Genomic DNA, 22,770 nt, shown 5'->3' with positions numbered 1-22,770 from the left:
CCATGATACTTCTATTCAGAAATGCAGCTGACAAGCTTCTGTGGATGTTATATATCAAATGAAACCTAAGAATCTTCTCATTCAGCTTTGTCATCTAACATTCACGAACTATTACAGACAACAATTTCTGCTCATAAATCTTATATTTTCACTCAGAGACGTACAAATTCTGTCACAGGAGGTATTGGTCAGGTATGCATACAGTGGTTTCACATCTATATTTAATTTCTAACTGCTACAATCCGTGGTTATTACATTTGACCATACGCTACTGACAATAAGCTATTTGACTCGTCGGTTTCTATTCTTGAAGACGCGCATTACACAAAAACACGACATTCACACATGTAAGACCTTTACTCAAAAACCCAAAAGCAACGAGCAAACAAAAACGAAGTTAAAGCCCTCACCTGCTCCAGTTGTTTCCTGCGTCACCGTGGCTTTACATTAACGCGTAAAATACAATACCATATAGAGAAGGTGCACTCCGAAAACTTTAACAGAAACGCGCATAAGAGTCGTCAGGCGTGATCCAGTGGCCCCTACGGCATGACGTCATGTCCAAAAATGAAACGCAGGTAGCTCACTGCAGAATAGCCTATGACAAACACACTTTTCTCGCGGACCCCCGCTGACATATTCTTAAGGATTCATTGACAACCCAAAAAAGTTTGGATCAGTTTAAGTACAAGTTTATGTTTTATTTCTGAGATGGTCATCAGTGCTGCAGGTGGCACCGGAGGTAGATTTGGAGATCTTGCTGTTCCTTTTAGGACGCCTGAGTAACTTGTGATAGATGTGGATTGGACCGGTGGCAATTGTCCAGTATAGATGAGAAAATGGATTCCTGCCTAATATTGCGAGCGACACTTTTGGGGATGCTGTTGCTGGGACTTCTTACTCCGGCTCAAACTAAAGGGGTGAGTCTAATAAACGACTATGTGTCCTAAAACATTTAATACTCGTATTTTTGAATACGAATAGCGACGAAGTAATTTATATTTCATTCGTAACTTAACTAGCTCTAGATTTTAATTAGCCTATTCGTTTTAGAAGTCTGTGACAATAAGGATAGCATGTCAGAACATTGTAGCCTAATAAAAATATAATATAGTAAACGTGTTTTTTGAGTTATGTGGGAGACTGTGTATTAAATTTAAGTATATAGGCTTTCAAATATTTTAGTACCGCAAAAGTTAGTTAGACCACTAAATAAACATTCGCGTTTGGGTGGGATAGTAACCATAGCAACAGTAGGCTGCTCGGACGCTTTTCGTTGTGAATCATATCAGCCTGTACGTAAATATCACTGCCGTTATTGTTTATCATTTAATTAAACGTGTATTTATCTTAATTATATGACAAACGCTTTCTTTAGAAATGTCTTTTAGATTAGCCGGAGTTAGATACGTGCGCCAAAAGACAATTTAGATGAAAGAGACGAACATGAACAGATTATGCCTGGGACAGAAAGAAATTCCCTTGAAATTCATAAAACTTGATTGTACCTTTTGACTCCAGTAGGGGCGCTCAATGGGGATGTCAAACCTCCAAATTCACAGATTAATTTAAGTGATAGTGTATTACACGACAATATGCTATCAAGGGCTTTACTTGCCAGGTATATTTTCCTAGTTACCTCATTTTTGGGCAAACATGTACCAAGGTGTATCATCTGATAGTATGATATCTTGGTTGTAAAGGTATTCTCAGCATTATACTGCAAAGTGCAAACGAATAATTTTTAATATTTTAATATTCACATACAACTTTCACTATACATGTAGCTATTTTAGTATTCATACCCCTTATTTATTTATTTTTTTACATTTTGTTATTTTGCTGCCTAATGTTAAACTGCTTTAAGTTACTTTATTCCCACATCAATCTACACACATAATGGCAAAGCAAAAAAACAGGTATTTAACGTATTTGCAAATTTATTAAAAATAAAAAACTTAAATGATTCCATTGCATAAGTATTCATACCCTTATCTGGGACAGTTCAACTGAATGGGTATGATTTGGAAAGGCACACACGTCTTAACAAAAGGTCTAACAGTTAAAAATGCATATCAGAGCAAAAACCAAGCCCTGAGGTAGAGCTCAATGACAGGATTGCATCAAGCCACACATCTGGAGAAGAGTTCAAAAATAAGAAAAAATCTGCTGCACTGAAGGTTCACAGATGCATGTACCCTTTGAAACAACCATGACTCTTCCTAGAGCTGGCCTCCTGGCCAAATTTGAGCAATTGATGGAGAAGGACCTTGGCTAGACTGATGACCAAGAACCTGATGGTCATTCTAGTTGAGTTCCATGATCATATATGCAGATGGGAGAAACTTACAGAAGGACAAACATAACTGAAACATTTCACTGATCTGGGCTTTATGGTGGTGTGGCAAGATTCAATCCTCTCCTCACATGAAAATACACTTGGAATTTGCAAAAAAAAAAAAAAAAAAAAAAAAAAAACACCTGAAGGACCCTCAGACTGTGAGAAACAAGATTCTGTGGTCTAATGAACTTCAATTCCAAGCATCATGTTTGAAGGAAACCAGGCACTGCTCATCACCTGTAGAGTACCATCCAAAAATTAAAGTGTGCTGATAGCAGTCTCATGCTGTGGGGCTGTTTTTCAGTGGCTTGTCAGAGTAGAAGAAAAGCTCAATGCACCAAAAATTGAGAGAGCCTGAGAATGTTCACATTCCGACAGGACAATGAACCTAACCACACAGCAAGAGTGGCTAATAAACAACTCTGTGAATGTCCTTGAGTGGCCCAGCCTGAGCCTGGAGAAACCTAAAAATGATCCCATCCAAGCTGACAGAGCTAGAGAGGTGAAGAGGTGAGATGAAGAATGGCAGATGCCAATTGTTGATGCCTGATGCAAATCTTACCGCATATGCCCAAAAAGTCTTGAGGCTGTAAAGGTGCTTTAACTAAGTGCTGAGTTAAGGGTATGAATACTTATGCATGATACTTATTTTAGTTTTTTTTAGTTTTAATAAATGTATTGTGACAATTCTGTTTTTGCTTTGTCATTATGGTGCATGGAGTGTAGATTGATGTGGAGAAAAAGTAATTTAAAACATTTTACCATAAGGCAGCAACATAACAAAACCAAAAAATGAAGGGGTATGAATACTTTTGCAAGGCACTGTACAGTATATATACGCTATTTTCACCCCCATGCATTTCCCAGTTTTTCTCTGCTTTTCTGCACACACCGGTATTAATATTAAGCTTTGTCCTCTATTGTTGTTTTCATCTTTTTTTCTTTGTCTCACAAGTGTGGGGTCAGTATTATTCTAGGTGAACCATCTCTATTTCATTACCAGAGGCAGACATCTGTTCATGCAAGCTCTGTCTTGTCTTTGCTGTCCATTATCCAGACACAGGTCTCGTACACACCTCTATCTCTCTCTCACGCCCTCTGCCTGTCTTCTACATCTCTGATGAACCACAGATATGCCAAATTTGAAGAATAAGCTTTAATTTTGATTATATTCGTGTAGTGAAGGTGAGAGTTTTTAGTTAAGCCTGTTATTTGTACTGTGAGATTTAGGCCACATGATTTGGGATTTCCATGTTGTGTCAATTATGTTGTCTCGCAGGAGAGTTTGTCAAAACATGATCCCAGCTAGCAACATGTTTATTGTACGTTCAAAGTAATACAGAGAAAGTCCGAGATGTTTTTTTGTGGTGGTATGGAAATGCAGGGAATAAACCGGGAAATGCCAGGAATGTTATGAAGTCAATAACCTCTGCATCAGCCCTGAGGGTGAAGATATCATGGAGGAGAGAAAGAGCAGCAGAGGGAAACACAAGAAGCTTGTGTCTTCTCTCCTCTCGTCTCTTCTCCACTGCTAAAACTTAATCCTATATCCAGACTGTGACCTGTGTGTTTTTAGTCCCTGGATTCAACCCTTTGTCGAGCCTGCCTGTTGATTCAGAGTTCCTCTATTCATATAAAGCCAGTAGGACCCATCGTCGCCCACTGGGGGATTTACAGATGCAGTATGAACCCCGCCGCGTTTATCTTTCTGCGTGTTTGACCAATCAGAAGGCCTGACTGAGCTCAGCCATTCCAAGCTGCAGGAAGTCAGACTAGTAGTGATGTGTGTGTTCGATGGATGTTGGGAAGATGCTGTTGATCAGACAGTTTTCCAAACAATTTTGCCTGGTGCAAAATGAAACAGGTGACATCCTGTAGACTTGAAGGAGGAAGCTTGGAAACTTGGAAAGTGGTGTCTTTTGACTTTAGCCTGTAGGAATCTAGCAACCACCCAGAACTAACTAGCAACCACCAATCATAAACCTCTATACTGATACTATACACTTTTAAAAGCTTGGGGTCTGATTTTTTCCATGTTTTTAAAAATCTCGTATTCTCGCAAGGTTGCATTTATTTGATCAAAAATACAGTACAAATATTGTGAAATATTATTGCAGTTTATAATAATTGTTATCTGTTTAATAGATTTCAAAATGTAAAGAAAAAGCCAACTTACTGATCTGCTATTTAAGCTTCTTCTTCTGAGCCATAATGTATTTCTCATTATCTCCTCCTAGAGCTTTAAAGCTACAACCACCAAACTTAGGTCAGACTTTCAGACTTTTCTAAAGTTAGTTGCTATCTCTTTTCTAATTGATTCGGCTTTAGGTTTTCGAAAAAGCAGACTATGAAAACCACCTAAAGTCCCATAGTCTTTCATTGAGGAGGTGAAAACTTTTAAACTCCTTTGGCTGGTTTCCCAGGCTGGTTTTGAAGTGGTTTTGGCCACTTTTTGGCTGGTCTTAGCTGGTCAAACCAGAGACCAAGTTCAAACCAGTTAAGACTAGACAACCAGACTTTTTTTTCTAAATCAGCTAGGTTTAGCTGGGTTTATCTTATTTTGTTAAATTGGTTGGATTTAGCGGTTTTTGCTAAATCTGCTGGTTGTAGCCATTTTTTTTAATCAGCCAATTTTAGCTTTTTTTTGTTTGCTAAATCAACTTGTTTTAGCTATGAACACCTTAAAACATGCTAGCAAACATAATAGTATTAAAGCAATATGTTAAATCATGCTACAGCATGCTAAACCATGTTTACAACATGTTAACAATGTCTTAAATCATGCTAACATGTTAAATCATGCAAACTGACATCACGTCAACAATATGCTAAATCATGCTATCAGCATGTTAAAGCATGTTATCATGCTAGCAACATGTTAATCATATCAGCAACATGCTAGTAACATTTTAATCATGTTAACAACATGTCAAATATTAGCAATTAGCAATGTGATAACCAAGCTAGCAGTGTGCTAATCATGCTAGCAACTTGTTAAATTATGCTAGCAACATGTCTGTCTATCTATCTATCTATCTGTTTTTGATAGACTATTGCCTTCAAAAACATTCAAATTTTAAACTTTGAAACTACTTCAAGGTATGCTAATTCATGCTAAACCATGTTTTCAACATGGTAGCAATGGTAAATCATGCTAGCAACATGCAAATCATACTAACAACAGGCTAAATCATATTAGTAATGTGCTAATCATGCTAGTACCATGTTAAATCATGTTATTAACGTTACATTCTAGCAATGTGTTAATCATATTAGCAACATGCTAGTAACATTTTAATCATGTTAACATTTCAATGATTAGCAATGTGCTAATCATGCTAGCAACATGTTAAATTATGCTAACAACATGCTAAATCATCTATATCTGTTTTTGAACGTTTTCAACATGGTAGCAATGTTAAATTGTGGTAAATCATGCAAACAGCATGTTAACAATATGCTAAATCATGCTAGTAACCATAGATATATATACATAGATGCCTCATTAGCGACTGTTTCTATGGGCCGTTATACGTAAGCCATCCGCCATTTCACTGCAGTCTACTTGACGTCACTCACCCATAGATCTAATAGTAATCACTGAAAATTCGAAAAGCCACAGTCCTGCACAGCCGTTGGTCTGCGAACCTACAGTATGGTGAATGACGTCAAGTGGACCGTTCCAATATGGCGGACGCATCTACGTGCTTGGAGCGGTCCAATGCGGTATCTATGTATATATATCTATGCTAGTAACAGGTTAAATCATGCTAGCAATGTGCTAATCATGCTAGCAATGTGCTAATCATGCTAGCAACATGCTAGCAATGTGTTAAATCATGCTAACAGCATGTTAGCAATGTGCTAATTTTGCTAACAATCTGTTAAATCATCTATCTATCTATCTATCTATCTATCTATCTATCTATCTATCTATCTATCTATCTATCTGTTTGTGATAGACTTCATTGCCTTCAAAACATTCAGAATTAAAATTTTAAAACTACTTCATGTATGTGTATTAAATGTATCTATTGTATTAAAACATTTTCTAAATTTCTGGCCTGGCGTTTAAGCAAGCTTTAAAGTTTGTCATCAAACGTACTCATGTAGTTTATTCCTGTGATGCAAAGTGTAATTTTTAGCAGCCATTACTTCAGTTTCACATGGTCCTGTAGAACTCATTCTAAAAATGTGGCCACATTAGCAAAATTTCAGCAAAAAAAGGACTTTCAGTTGGCCTGAGTAAATCACATGAAGATGAGTGAAATATGAGTGGGATTTTTTCCTCTCTCACTCCCGAACTCCCGGATTTCACCTGGGAAAGTTCGCGAAACAGCAGTGACTGCAACTTAATATGCTGATTTGCTGCACAAGTAATATTTCTTATTATGATCAGTATTAAAATCATTTTGCTGCTTAATATTTTTGTGGAAACCGTGATACTTCTTTTTCAAGATTCTTTGATGATTCACAAACTCAGAAGACCAGCATTTATGTGAAATTGAAATAGGTTGTTACATCTTTATTGTCACTTTTAATTAATTTAATGCATCATTACTGAATAAAAACATTAATTTCTTAAAACAAAAGTCTTATTGACACCAAGCTTTTGAAAGGTAGTGTTTCTCATTCTATGTTAATCGGGGAAATCCTGTAGAACGCCTGTCGCTAAGACACATTCAGTGACTCTTGTCTCAATTTACATCTGGTATGTATCCTGACAGCATTTCCTGACGGGTTTCCATTGTGTTGTGTTTGGTGTAATTGTTTTTGTATTACTGTCAGTCAGCTTCCAAGGGCATGTTAATACACTAGTGTTACTGCCAGTCAGCCCATGAGTTTTACTAATTCTCTGTTGATACGAGAAGACATCTGGATGATGACTACAGGCCCTTCACGAGCAGACGAACATTAGCTTGATTATTTCAGACAGGTATCAGATAGATGCCAGATCTTATGCATACTGACACACAACCCTCACAGTGTCTGTATGGAGTCAGCCTGAGCCTGTCTTTGTGTTTTGAGAGACTAAGAGGGTGTTTATGAATATTTCCTATTCATCACTGCGCTGCTCTTAGTCTGGGCTTGGTTCAGCTATTTTAAAACAGTGGTTTGCTGTGCTCATACTTCACACTTTTTTTTGTCATTCCAAGTTATTTTCTCTTCTCATTCAGTCTCTTCTTGTCTCATTGTCATCAGCGTGACAATGAGGATTTTTGGCCTTGCCTTTTGACACAGAAAATGATTTTTACAAATTATCAACAAATGGCTTTATAATGCCAGACATGCTTTGTACAAATATTTTGAGTATGTTGGTGTGTGTGCTCAGTGTTTACCTGTCAGAACGTGACTGGACCTGAGCACACCTGCATAGAGGCAGTGCATCTGCGTGCACAAATAAACTCATTCTACAGGGCCCTTTGAAGCTTCTTGAAGCCCCCAGCACATGTACATCAGGACTCAGATCTCTCAGTAGGCCACATATTTCATTACACGTGCCTCTGTGTGTATTAAAATCATCTGTGTCATGTCATATGTTCTTATCATCTTATCTTGATTATGAGTCCAGATAGGCAACAAACGTTGTTAAAAGTGATAGTTGTTTTATTTATTGCAGTTTGGGTTTATAGGCTTGGATTTTACTTACAACAAAATACAATACTTTTTAAAAATCGTACAGCATTCATTACAGGACTATGGTCCGAGAATTACAGTGATGGCATCACATGGACTCCTAATGCATGATATTTTAATATATACTATTCTGAATGATTGAAATATTCACTCATGGTTCTGGCAAATTTGCCATAGAATTACCAAGGCATCCAAATAACACCATGCATATCAAAGTGCATTGGGAAAACCAACTGATAGCATCACTGTATCATGGTACCACCAGAACTTTTTTGTATGGATTGCTGAAATGGTACACCAGCATCTGGGTAAAAATGTGCAATAGTAGAAAGACAAAAGCAGTTTATTTGTGTTATATCGATGACGATTCAGACAAGGAGTATCAACAATCATAGACATGATTTTTGCAAAGATCTCAAAGGATGCAGGTTTTGACTGTAAAGTCAGATTTTTAGTTAAACTGGATCTTAAAGAGTTTACCCAAAAATAAAAATCCTGTCATTAATTACTCACCCTTATGTAGTTCCAAACCCGTAAGACCCTTGTTCCTCTTCACAAGGTGATGAAATGTGAGAGCTTTCTGTCCTTGCAACATGTTCAAGGCCCAGAAAGATAGTGAGGACATCGTTAAAATAGTCCCTGTGATATCAGTGGTTCAACCGTAATTTTATGAAGCTATGAGAATACTTTCTGTGCCCAAAGAAAACAAAAATAATGACTTTATTCAACAGGTTCTTCTCTTCCGTGTCAGTCTTTGCTTGCGCATACATTGCCTTGCTGTCTATGCAGGGTCAGAAAGCTCTCGGATTTCCTCAAAAATATCTTAATTTGTGTTTCAAAGATGAATGAAGGTCTTTCGGGTTTGGAACGGAATGAGGGTGAGTACTTAAAGGAGTAGTTCACTTTCAGAACAAAAATGTACAGATAATGTACTCACCGCCTTGTCATCCAAGATGTCTTTCAGGATTTCTCTCTATATAATGGACTTCTATGGTGCCCCCGAGTTTGAACTTCCAAAATGCAGCTTCAAAGAGCTGTAAATGATCCCAGCTGAGGAAGAAGGGTCTTATCTAGCGAAACAATCGGTTATTTTCTAAAAGCATTTACAACTTATATACTTTTTAATCTCAAACACTTGTCTTGCCGAGCTAGACAAGACGAGCATTTGAGGTTAAAAAGTCTATAAATTGTATTTTTTTTTTAAAGAAATTAACCCATCGTTTTGCTAGATAAGACCCTTCTTTCTCAGCTGGGATCATTTGGAGCCCTTTAAAGCTGCATTTTGGAAGTTTAAACTTGGGGGGAACCATAGAAGTCCATTATAAGGAGAGAAATCCTGAAATGTTTTACTCAAAAAACACAATATCCTTAAGACATGAACATCTTGGATGACAGGGGTTGAGTACATTATCTCTAAATTTTTGGGTGAACTATCCCTTAGGTATTTTCTTGTAAAATATACTGCAATCTTTTATTTACAACTTTGAAGATATTTTTACAGTGCAGTACACAAGATTGGACACTTTCGCTCACAGAATAAGTTAACATTGCATCCCAATTAAACAGACAACTTTAGAAATGTCACTGCATAATTTGCATACTGTTAGTAATGGCACTTTTCCGAAGAACAGTAACAGAAATGGATTCAACGTTTTTCTGTTCTCCCACTTTTTCTTCTGTCCACCTTCATCTCCATCTTTCTCTCTTTCTTCAGGCAAATGCAGGTATGTATCTGATTGTGGTCTGTTGTGATGGTATCTGCACAATGGCATCTGGTTCATAAGGTTGATAAGTTTCACAGCACAGTGACTACAGATCTACAGATCGGGTTCATACGGGCCTATGCATGCACTCAAACACACAAAACACATATAAATCATATGTAATTGCACATCACATGTAAAACTAAACTGAAAAGGATTCCAAATTGTTAAACATTCCTGAAGTGCTCCATTAAAGTCCCGCATCCCTGTTTACAGCGCTTTCCTCCTATAGGCACGTTAATGTGTGCGTATTGTTGCGTGGGTGTATGTCTCTGTCTTTTTTGTCAGTGTTACATGCACGGTAAAACCCAAACAACCCAAACCCAAACAGACTGTCTATCACAGCCAATCTGATCACGGTATGTTCCATTTATCAGAACTTCCAGACAGATAGATTCAGTTACAGCGAAACAAGGGCTGCCACAGTGACAATGGTCTCAATGATCTGAGATCATCAGGAGACGTGTTTTGTCTTAGTGTGTTCACGTGTACGTGAGATATACAGGTCTACCCCTTGATATCAAACAAGAGTCTGGTCCTGTGGATTACTAAAAAAGAAATTCTTCAAACACTTTATACAGTACACTCTCACCAAATTTATGCACTAAAAATGTCCAACAGGGGAGATACATGCATTACAGGACAATTCTGTCTTTGAAAACAAAAAGAAAGGCACTGGAAATTTTATGATGGATTTTTATAATTTAAGATTGAAAGTCTAGGACAGGGATAAAACATATAGTCCACAAGAGAAATTAATAGTTGAATTTATAAAAAAAAAAGCTTACATACACTTGATTCTTACTGTGTTGTTACCTGGATGATCCACAGGTGTTTTTTTGTTTAGTGATAGCTGTTTATCTTGAACAGTTAAACTGCCTGCTTTTCCTCAGAAAAAACTTTCAGGTCCCACAGTTTCTTTGGTTTTCCAGTATTTTTGTGTATTTGAACCCTTTCCAACAATGATTGTATGATTTTGAGATCCATCTTTTCACACTGAGGACCACTGAGGGACTCGTATGCATTAAGAACTTTTTGAAAACTTTTTGAATTTGAATTTTAATCTGGGTGCATTTTTCTTATTTTGTCTATTGAGCATGTAAGTAACTCCTGAAAGGTAGTACTAAATTGAAAAAAAAAAAAAAAAGAAATATTTAGGCAAAATAAAATTTGTTTTACACTTTTTCATTTTATTCAAAAGTTGACACCCCTGGATCTTAATGCATTGTGTTTCCTTCTAAAGCATCAGTGAGTGTTTGAACCTTGCATATGATTCCCTCCTTTGTCCTCAGTGTAAAAAGATGATCTTAAAATCATAGAGTCATTGTTGGAAAGGGTTCAAATACACAAAAAAATACACAAAAATACCAACGAATCTGTGGGACCTAAAATCTTTTCTAAAGTACAGTGGACAGTTTAACTGTTTAGGACAAACAAGGGACTCATGAATGATTTTCACTTAAAAGATCATTCAGGTAACAACACAGTATTAAAAATCAAGTCTATGTAAACTTTTGGACATGGTCATTTTTATAAATTCAACTATTTTTTACTATATGTAAACGTCTTTTATGTAAAATATCTTATTCAGGTCAGTACTAAATTAAAAAAAAACATGCATTTATGCTTCTTATTTTGGTAAAATATTTAACATTTTGCAGATTCTGCAAAATTTTGACTTCAACTGTTTTATTGCAATTTAAAAAAACTGTGTCTATTGTAATCTGTTTTAAAAGTTTTGGAATCATTTCTTAAGGATCAAGTGAAACTAATGACTGTAATTCTGTTTTGCCATTACAAGAATAAATTACTTTTTTAGAAATATTACAATAGAAAATGGTGATTTTAAATAAGCATAAGAGACTTTTTAAAAAAACATTATTTATTTACATGTTTTTACAATTCCAAATTTTTGAATGGTAGTGTATATTAAAGATATTTGCAAACTTTAAAAATTAAATGATGATTACATAGTAAAAAAGCAGTTTAGATGTGACTGTCATATAGAAAAAACCCTAAATCTGTTTTGTTAAAAGTCAACTCATGAGACATAATAGTGCACATTTATCAACCTCTGTTGTTGTCAAAGGAAGCATAACTTTGCTATCATCCACCTTAACGTGCAAAGACGTACTATGTGAACCTTTTGACCTCAAATAATGAGATGTGAGCCCATGAACCCATGCTTGTCGCTGTCATATCTTTTAATTTTGCTGTTCATCCGTAACAATGCATGTTCATGCAGAGAGCCAGTCAAACTCCAAGCATTCCTTTAAGCCATGGCTTTTATGCATTTCTTGATTAGGTGATTTCATTTCAATTATGGGTGTCTGCTTGGGCGCATCTCGTGCCTACAGTCAGTTAACGTAAAAACCTAATAATAAGATGGTACAAAACCACAAAGGATTATAATTATTTAATATTTTTTGCTTCTGTATCTGTAAATGCATTCATGTAGTCATGGTGTTATTTTGCTTGTGTTTTCTTCACAGGGGTGTGTTTGCAATGAGAAATCAGGGTGCCACTGTCAAGGACTGAAAGGACAAAAGGTAATATAAGTTGCAGACATATATAAACATACATGCGATCATATCCACACAAACACTTTTGTGACTGCCAATGTCATTGTGAAAATATCTAGTTCCTGAAGTTAAACATGCAGTGACATTCAGATTTATATTAAATGTAAATGCTGCCCTCTTCTGGTGAACATTTGTGGTACAGAATTTTTTATATTTGCCACATAATAGTGGAGTGATACACATTGTTTCAAACCAGCTAGTTAAATATAAATCATTATGGCCATCCAAGATGAAGATAATGAGTTTGTTTCATCTTTAGAACAGATTTGGAGAAATTTAGCATTAACTCACTTGCTCACCAATGGCTCCTCTGCAGTGAATGGGTGCCGTCAGAACGAGAGTCCAAACAGCTGATAAAAACATCACAATAAATCCTCTAAAAGGCTTTTACATTTGCCAAAAATAGAACTTTTTGTATTAAAACAAACAAGCAAGCCCTGCCCAGATTTAAAAAGTAATGCAAAAGTAACGTCATGCATTACTTTCCATAAAAAGTAACTAGGTAACTTAATTAGTTACTTTTTTAGGGAGTAACTCAATATTGTAATGCCTTACTTTTAAAAGTAACTTTCCCCAACACTGGTTTGGAGAAATTTAGGATTACATCACTTGCTCAGCAATGGCTCCTCTGCAGTGAATGGGTGCCGTCAGAACGAGAGTCCAAACAGCTGATAAAAACATCACAATAAATCCTCTAAAAGGCTTTTACATTTGCCAAAAATAGAACTTTTTGTATTAAAACAAACAAGCAAGCCCTGCCAAGATTTAAAAAGTAACGCAAAAGTAACGGCATGCATTACTTTCCATAAAAAGTAACTAAGTAACTTAATTAGTTACTTTTTTAGGGAGTAACTCAATATTGTAATGCATTACTTTTAAAAGTAACTTTCCCCAACACTGGTTTGGAGAAATTTAGGATTACATCACTTGCTCAGCAATGGCTCCTCTGCAGTGAATGGGTGCCGTCAGAACGAGAGTCCAAACAGCTGATAAAAACATCACAATAATCCACAAGTAATCCACACGACTCCAGTTTATCAATTCATGCCCTGTGAAGCAAAAAGTTGCAAAAAAGTTTATCCCCTGTTGTCCTTTCAAATCAAAATCCACCAACATATTTGTTTAGAACGATTTATAACTGGTTTCACTTGTAAACAGTGCTTGATTTGTGCACATTTCTCTCCTGATTCAAACTAGATGACATTTTCACTGGAGAAAAAATATTTTTAACAAAAGATTGCTATTTGTACTTGTATTTTGTATTTGTTTCTTACAAACATGCAGTTTTTCACTTGTAGAGAATTACTTGTGGATTATTGTGATGTTTTTATCAGCTGTTTAGACTCTCATTCTGACGGCACCCATTCACTGCAGAGAATCCATTGCTGAGCAAGTGATGCAATCCTAAATTTCTCCAAACCTGTTGGATAACGAAACAAACTCATGTACCACCATTTTTGAATTACAACTTCTATACATTTGCATATTCCCTTGTTACACAACACAAAATATCTGTTATTGGTTGTCTCAAAGCTTGGGTCACCAGGTCCAAAATTGAGAGAAAAAAACATTTTGTGATGGTGGGTGGTCTTATGATTATTTCTAGATGACATGATAGATGTAGTGGCCACCCAGGTGTCTGTATCACACTATCACCGGATCCCTAGCTACACTATTGATGCCCAAAGCTACAGAACACTTATCAGCAATATAAGTCACGCATCTGCTCCTCTCTGTGTGTCCACCTGTGTGTATGAGTCTGTGTTCTATTTCTCTCTATACACATGTGTTTGGCATACCTGTCATGGTATGTTCATTCCAATAAAAGCTGCTGTACAAGTCCATGGAGCTATTTTGCAGGCCTTCCTCTTTAAATGTTTTCTGGTTCTCTGTGTTGTTGCTGATAATCATTTGGAAGTAATCTTGAAAATCTGTGTCAAAGTTCAAACAGTTGAGCTTTGATGAAGTTTTCTCCGCTTGCCTGATATGAAAATATTCCACCATGTTTCATCCCATCCCAAGCTTACACTCTTAAAAATAAAGGTGCTTTAAAGGGTTCAAAGCGATGCCATAGAGGAACCATTTTTTGTTCCACAAAGAACCATTCAGTCAAAGGTTCTTAGTCAAGAACCTTCTTTCAAATAAAGAACCTTTTGTGAAACAGAAAGGTTCTTCAGATGTTAAAGGTACATCATGGAATCATTTAAACAAAAAAAGTTCTTCTATGGCATCGTGAAGCACCTTTAATATTAAAAGTGTATTGTATTATATTTGATGCACAAAATTAAAGGCCTCTAAACATAATCAAATGGCCTTATAGTATACTTTTAAGGATGTCCTCTTTTTGCTGTGAAATCTTTACTGGTATAAATAAACTAAAGAATAATTTGTGTATTGTTAGAGATATTTCCACATGATCTCATACTGGACTGAGGCAAGGTTTACTTGATTATCCATTCTTAATTTTTTAGGAAAAGTCACAAATAAAAACTACTCGTAAAACATAAAATATCATCTCGTTAAAGGAGTAGCTTACTTTCAGAACAAAAATTTACAGATAATGTACTCACCCCCTTGTCATCCAAGATGTTCATGTCTTTCTTTCTTCAGTTGTAAGGAAATTATGTTTTTTGAGTAAAATATTTCAGGATTTCGCTCCATAAAATTGACTTCTATGGTGCCCCTGAGTTTGAACTTCCAAAATGCAGCTTTAAAGGGCTCTAAACGATCCCAGCCGAGGAAAGAAGGGTCTTATCTAGCAAAACGATGGGTTATTTTCTAAAAAAAAAAAAAAAAAAAAAAAAGAGAGACAATTTATATACTTTTTAACCTCAAATGCTTGTCTTGTCTAGCTCAGCAAGACGAGCGTTTGAGATTAAAAAGTACATAAGTTGTAAATGTTTTTAGAAAATAACCAGTCGTTTCACTAGATAAGACACTTCTTCCTCGGCTGGGATCATTTAGAGCCCTTTGAAGCTGCATTTAAACTGCATTTTGGAAGTTCAAACTCGAGGGCACCATAGAAGTCCATACTATGGAGAGAAATCCTGAAATATTTTCCTCAAAAAGCACCATTTCTTTACGACTGAAGAAAGAAAGACATGAACATCTTGGATGACAAAGGGGGTAAGTACATTATCTGTAAATTTTTGTTCGGAAAGTGAACTACTCCTTTAAGACATTATTGAGAAACATAGAGTGACAACTGTTATTAATACAACTTCTTTCAAATGAAACATAAATGAAAGCAACATGAGCTCTAAAATCAGTTCAAAATATCAGCTACATTTGATATTATCAGACTGGATGGAATCATAGCCTAAAGCTGATAAGTCTGTGTCTGTCATTAACTATGTGATTTTCTGAAATCTGTCAACTCCATCTGCAGACAAGCTTTGATTTTGAGCAACTAGCATCAACTAGTCCAGACTGTAAACCATCTTTTACACAGTTTACCTGCAATAATCATGCAACTTAGTCATTAAAGTTACTAATATTGCTGATAAACCAATGTAGCTGATAAATTAACATACTCTCGTAGTAATTCGTAAGTATTCAGTGTTTATATGTCTTTCTCTCAGGGTGATATGGGGATCCCTGGCTCTCCTGGTGCAGTGGGAGTTCAGGGGCATCGAGGAAAAGAAGGCCCTCCTGGAATTCGTGGTGACGAAGTATGTTAACACTTGGCTGCTTTACAGTTTGAAAATATGTAAATACAATATATTATACATTTTACATATGCTCTTAGAAGAACACTGTAGAGTTTCCACGGTATTTCCTCTCCATTGCTAACACCTTAATGAACTTTTCATTCTTTGCCACATTCACCTATGACTTGTTCACTGGGTTTACAGACAAATGTATTAAGGCATCATTTTTTTTACTTGAACTTCCGAATGAGGACCCTTTAGAATTTGAGTTTTTGTAACACATGTCAAAACATATTCTTTGTTTTGACATTCAACAACCAATATACAAATTATGTGTTGTTTAGACTCTTAATTAGAGCATTGATTAATGTTGATAAGTCTATATCTGTTTTTTTTTTTTACACAGGGAAATATTGGATATCCAGGCCTACCTGGACCTAAAGGTTCTAGGGTACGGAGTGTGTGAGTGTGTTAATATATTTCCTCTGACAGTTGCAGTATAACTGAAGTCTAGCCAATCTGTCTGTCGTTCTTATTCTCTTAATAAGGGACTTTCAGGGACACCAGGATACCCTGGCCCACCAGGACTACCGGTAAGTTTGCACATATTTTAGAGAATATTTTTGTTATTTTGTTTAATAACTTGCATTGGTGTGTATCGGGATTATTACTAAAACTAAAATGTAAAACCATTAACAAAAAACTAATTTCTCAAAAAACATTTCTCATTTTCATTTAGATTGAATTATTAAAATAACTAAGCTAAAAACTCAAAACTTAAACATTCCTTGTAATTTACTCACCCCCATGTCGTCCAAGATGTTCATGTCTTTCTTTCTTCAGTCGAAAAGAAATGAAGGTTTTTGATGAAAACATTCCAGGATTTTTCTCCATATAGTGGACTTAAATGGTGGCCAATGGGTTGAAGGTCCAAATTGCGGCTTCAAAGGGCTCTACACAATCCTAGCCAAGAAATAAGGGTTTTATCTAGCAAAACGATGGGTCATTTTCTACCACAAATGCATGTTTTTCGACTAGCTCTGAGATGCGTCTTCAAACGTTGCGTAATAATCACACTGGAAAAGTCACGCAGAGTTAGATCTTCATCTGTGTACTTCGGTTCAAAATGGTAGGGTAGGGCGAAAATCACATCTCATTTTCTCCTCTAACTTCAAAATCGTCCGACATCGTTGTTATACCTTTATGTGTAAAGGCTGTTTGACTTTCTGTGCACGTTCGCTTTGTAAACACTGGGTCGGTACTTCTGCCTACACACTTAAAAATAAAGGTGCTTTAAAGGGCTCTTCAAGCGATGCTATAGAAGAACCATTTTTGGTTCCACAAAGAACCATTTAGTCAAAGGTTCTTTAAAGAACCATCTCTTTCTTACCTTTTTATAATCTGAAGAACCTTCTTTTGTGAAACAGAAAGTTTTTTCAGATGTTAAAGGTTCTTTATGGAATCATTTAGACAAAAAAGGTTCTTCTATGGCATTGTGAAGCACCTTTTTATTTTAAAGAGTGTATGTCACTCATGGGTAATTAGCATTTGTGGTTAAGTGTAAGTTTTTAAATGTAAGTTTTAATTTTTTTCTTTTTAGAAAATGACAAAACGTTTTGCTAGGTAAGACCTTTATTCCTCGGGTGGGATCATGTAGAGCCATTTGAAGCTACATTGAAACTGCAATTGAAGTCCACTATGGTCCTGAAATGTTTTCCTCAAAAACCTTAATTTCTTTTTGACTGAAAAAAGATGTGAACATCTTGGATGACATTTTTATTCTGGAAGGGAACTAATCCTTTAATAAAAACTATACAGACACATTTAAGAAATAAAAAATAACCCATTTAGAGATGCTCTTGTTAACATCATGTTTTCCTCTTGTAGGGTTTCCCTGGGAAAGAGGGGCCAAGGGGGCCTCATGGTCTCCCAGGATGCAATGGAACAAAGGTAATGCAAGCATTATGTGTTAATAAATTGTAATTAATTGTTTAAGTTAATGTTAAAAGCTCACTGTCATCACTGACCTTTTTTTTTTCAGGGTGAGCCTGGTCCCCCAGGCTTAATAGGGCGGATGGGAGCTCCTGGGTGGCAGGTGAATTCTAAATATGAGTAATCATATATAGTGAATTATATATATATATATACATATATACAGTGCTATCAATATGAAAATAAGTTGATTTGTATGTTTAAAACTAAACATGTAATGTACAACATGACACATGACACATAAGAACATATTAAAACCTCAACATAAGTGATAGAAACAAACAGCTGTATGTATGAACCTGTCATAAAGTGCCATGGAATGATCACTAACATGCTATAGATGTTATATATTCATATTTTCTTTTATTAAAGGTTAAACATGTGGGTGTTGAATGCTCTTGTTTCTTCAGGAGTGAGTTTGGATGTGAGCCTTATTCTGATTTAAGCTGTCAGTTTAAACATCAACATGTTTTATTGTTTTCAGGGAAGGCCAGGAACCCAAGGACAGAAGGTGTCTTTTATTTGATCAACTTCAGTCCTTTAAGAAGTGTTAACAAGCTTACTTACGTAAAAAAAATGCTCTCACGTCAATGATAATATTATGGCTGTAAATAATTGTTATTTTTTAGGGAGATAGCTATTACTTCCCACCCCCTGAACAAGTGAAAGGACGTCGTGGTTTTCCAGGCAGAGATGGAGATAAGGTAAGAGAATTCATTACAAGAATACATTTAATGCAGGTTTTATATTGGGACAAGCACTTTATGGCTTATATGATGTATTTTGTTATATATTTGACTTAGTTTTCTAATTGGTTGTGGATCTACAGGGGCCTCCGGGATTGCCAGGGTTATCAGGACCAGTTGGACCAGAGGGGCCTAGAGGGTCACAAGTAAGTCAATGTTTTTATATTTTATGTTATTTTTATATTTTTATGTTATTATCATTTTGATTTAACTGTTGAACGCTTTTAGGGAATACAAGGCATGCCTGGAACGCAAGGAGAGAAGGTTTGTTCTGATTAGCCAGTGGTAACATGTCATGTCAGTATAATGTACACTACAGTTCAAAAGTTTGGGATCAGTAAGATTTTTATGTTTTGTTTAAGTCTTTTATGCTCATCAAGGCTGCATTAATTTGATCAAAAGTACAAAAAAACAGTATTATTGTGAAATATTATTGCAATTTAAAATACTGTTTTTCTATTTTAATGTACTTTAAAATATAATTTATTCCTGTGATACAAAGCAAATTTGACGAATTTTCAAATTTTCAGCATCATTACTCCAGTCTTCAGTGTCACTTGATCCTTCAGAAAACATTCTAATATGCTGATTTATTATCAATGTTGGAAACAGTTGTTGCTTAATAATTTTTTATTCTGTTATTAATAAAAAGCTAAAAAGAACAGCATTTATTTAAAATAGAATTTTTTTGTAACAATATACACTAAGTATTTTTTTTGCTTTTTTTAAGGAAATGAATACTGTTAATATGATATAAAGTGATAGTAAAGACTTCTATTGTTAGAAAAGATTTCTATTTTGAATAAATGCTATTCTTTTAAACATTTAAATTAATAAAAAAAAATTATTCATAAACTGTTTTCAACATTGATAATAAATCAGCATATTAGTCTTAGATCTCTGAAGGATCATGTGACAATGAAGAGTAATGTTGCTGAAAATTCAGCTTTGCATCACAGGAATAAATGACATTTTAAATAATTGCAATCTTGATGAGCATAAGAGACCTCTTTAAAGGAGTAGTTCACTTCTTAGAACAAAAATTTACAGATAATGTACTCACCCCCTTGTCATCCAAGATGTTCATGTCTTCTTCAGTCATAAGGAAATTATGTTTTTTGAGTAAAACATTACAGGATTTCTCTCTATAATGGACTTCTATGGTGCCCCCGAGTTTGAACTTCCAAAATGCAGCTTCAAAGGGCTCTAAACGATCACAGCCGAGTAAAGAAGGGTCTTATCTAGCAAAACGATGCGTTATTTTCTGAAGAAAATTACAATTTATATACTTTTTAACCTCAAATGCTCATCTTCTCTAGCTTGGCAAGACAAGCATTTGAGATTAAAAAGTATATAAGTTGTAAATGTTTTTAGAAAATAACCTATTGTTTCGCTAGATAAGACCCTTCTTCCTTGGCTGGGATCATTTAGAGCCCTTTGAAGCCGCATTTAAACTGCATTTTAGAAGTTCGAACTCGGGGGCACCATAGAAGTCCATTATATGGAGAGAAATCCTGTAATGTTTTCCTCAAAAAACACCATTTCTTTACGACTGAAGAAAGAAATACATGAACATCTTGGATGACAAGGGGGTGAGTACATTATCTGTAAATTTTTGTTTTGAAAGTAGACTACTTTTTTAAAAACATTGGAAAGCTTACTGATCCCAAACTTTTGAATGGTAGTCTATATGTGAATCTAACCTTTTTTTGTTACATCTAGGGTATAGAGGGTCGAAGCATGGGAATACCAGGACCCATAGGTCAAAAGGTCAGTATTATCAACAACTAGGATTTTGCTTCTTCTTACAAACATGTTTGTCACCTACAGTAAATGCATGTGCAAAGTAATCCACTTGATTTTAGTTTTTAATAATGGTCTTTGATGTGATTTTATGAACTCTTAAATGCATTACCGGGGATCTGCTGTAGGGGGTGACGGGACCACCTGGTATACCAGGAGAAAGAGGCACAAAGTTATTTGTATCAGGACCAATAGAGCCTAAGGTAACACACGGTTCCACACACTATTTTTTGGTAATTTTTATGTATTTGTGGCCAATATATCCTGTTGTACACTGTAATCCAAATGAATGCATTTGAGTTTTGTGAAAATTCACCCTCTTTCTGATTTCAAGGGTGACACTGGGGATCCTGGAGACCTTGGATGTCTTGGCCCGACTGTAAGTAAACAAACTTAAAAAAAAAATAATAATAAAAGTTTTTTGTTGTTGTTTAAAATGTTTAATTGAGATTGCTTTAAATGATGTGCAATCACTCACAAAGTCCAACTGCTGTGTTCTACAGGGTTTTCGTGGTCGTCCTGGTCCTAAGGGGCAGCCAGGGCAAATCGGGGAGCCTGGGGGTCCGGTAAATAACTAAATAAACGTTCTCATACTCTGCCAATTTTTACTTAAAGGTCAACTGAAGGAAGTGCTTTATAACATGCAGCGTTATTCTGTGTTAACGTCATTTTAACTGAACCAGGAAGACAGGGCGGGACATATCCAGCAGCCCAGCTCTTTTTTAAATAGCTGATAACAATTGTTTATATCACAGCTTGGGCCAGAGCCATTGAGCTCAGTGAAGTGGCATTTGACAGCCACAATCTCCTCTATATTGCTTTAAAAAAAACATTTTGTGTAGAATTCAAATGGGTCCGATACGTTTTGTGATCTGCGCCAATTCACACATGATCGTTTCTCTGGATCGGAGCAGACTGCAGCGGTTTACGCAAAACCAGACTTCTTTCACCCCAATGAAAACCATATTTACAGTGTCTGAATCATTCCCTATCTCCTATATAGTGCACTATGTGCCATTCACTGTACCAAAAAATACTAACTACTGTATGTGAATAAGTGACCGATTTCAGCTGCAGCTTGAACAGTTAGTGTAGGGGGCGGGACGCTTCGGATTCTAGAAAGCATTTGATTGGACAGAAAGTTTATTGAGAAGCTGAAGTGCAGGGTGATGTCATCAAAATTGTTGATCCTTATTGGTGGAAACGAGAGACTTTAAGTTTTGAATGCTTATTTTTGTCATTGTTTTGGAGCACATAAGCTTATAGATAACCCTAAGGCTAACATATTCATACTAAAAGCCAAAAAACTTACATTTTGATTTCATGGGGACATATGTAATATAATGATATTAAGTTTAAATGTTTGACATAAAACAAGATTTTAAAGAGAAACTCCTTCATACCAATTAATCACATACCAAAATATCACACTGCAAGGTTTATCCTTTTATTTATTTGGCAAGTAGTTTCGCTTGCATTTGTTTGGATTTTTTTTTCCTTTTTTTAGAAAATGAAATAAAAATTATCCTTAATAGTCATTATTGGAAGGATTGTTTGCAAATATTTTTACTTGTTTTATATACTTATATACTTTTACTTGTTATATATATATATATATATATATATATATATATATATATATATATATATATACATACAGTCAAGCCCGAAGTTATTCATACCCCTGGCAAATTCTCGCTTAAAGTTACTTTTATTCAACCAGCAAGTTTTTGACCGTAAATGACACAGGCTTCTCCCAAAAGATGTACAAGAGGCATCATTGTGGAAAAAAATATTTCTCAGCTTTTATTTACATTTGAACAAAAAGTAGCATGTCCAAATATATTCGTACCCTTTGCAACTGTCACAGTGGGAAAATCCAAAGTTCTATACCATTCCAAATAGTCCAAGCTGTTCTAAAGCATCCTAATTTCCCTGATTTATTGGGAACAGCTGTTTTTAGTCCAACCCTAAGAACACCATCCCCACTGTCAAACATGGTGGTGGGAACCTAATGTTTTGGGCTGTTTTTTAGCCGGTGGACCAGGGAACCTAATCACAGTAAACAGCACCAAAAAAAGGAGCAATACATCAAAATTCTCAACAACAACATCAGGCAGTCTGCAGAGAAACTTGGCCTTGGGCACCAGTGGACATTTCAGCACGACAACGACCCAAAACACACAGCAAAAGTGCTGAAGAAATGGTTAGCAGACAAAACATTAACGTTTTGCAGTGGCCCAGCCAGAGTCCTGA

General features: G+C 35.7%; 1 protein-coding gene across 1 annotated transcript in view; it reads left to right on the top strand.

Moving 5' to 3' along the window:
- Positions 1-616: 616 nt before the first annotated feature.
- col4a3 (collagen, type IV, alpha 3) overlaps positions 617-22,770 on the top strand; it is a 37,816-nt gene continuing 15,662 nt past the window's right edge. The window contains exons 1-15 of the mRNA XM_073818202.1: positions 617-920; positions 12,234-12,290; positions 15,905-15,994; positions 16,380-16,424; positions 16,522-16,566; positions 17,861-17,923; positions 18,015-18,068; positions 18,450-18,476; positions 18,595-18,669; positions 18,795-18,857; positions 18,940-18,975; positions 20,434-20,481; positions 20,643-20,717; positions 20,849-20,893; positions 21,018-21,080. Of these exons, the coding sequence (XP_073674303.1) occupies positions 840-920; positions 12,234-12,290; positions 15,905-15,994; positions 16,380-16,424; positions 16,522-16,566; positions 17,861-17,923; positions 18,015-18,068; positions 18,450-18,476; positions 18,595-18,669; positions 18,795-18,857; positions 18,940-18,975; positions 20,434-20,481; positions 20,643-20,717; positions 20,849-20,893; positions 21,018-21,080 (867 nt within the window). The 5' untranslated portion in view covers positions 617-839. The remainder of the gene's footprint in view (positions 921-12,233; positions 12,291-15,904; positions 15,995-16,379; positions 16,425-16,521; positions 16,567-17,860; positions 17,924-18,014; positions 18,069-18,449; positions 18,477-18,594; positions 18,670-18,794; positions 18,858-18,939; positions 18,976-20,433; positions 20,482-20,642; positions 20,718-20,848; positions 20,894-21,017; positions 21,081-22,770) is intronic.

The sequence above is a fragment of the Garra rufa genome, chromosome 14 (genome assembly GCF_049309525.1).
Source record: "Garra rufa chromosome 14, GarRuf1.0, whole genome shotgun sequence".
Classification (NCBI taxonomy): domain Eukaryota; kingdom Metazoa; phylum Chordata; class Actinopteri; order Cypriniformes; family Cyprinidae; genus Garra; species Garra rufa.
This window is presented reverse-complemented; position numbering and strand designations above follow the sequence as displayed.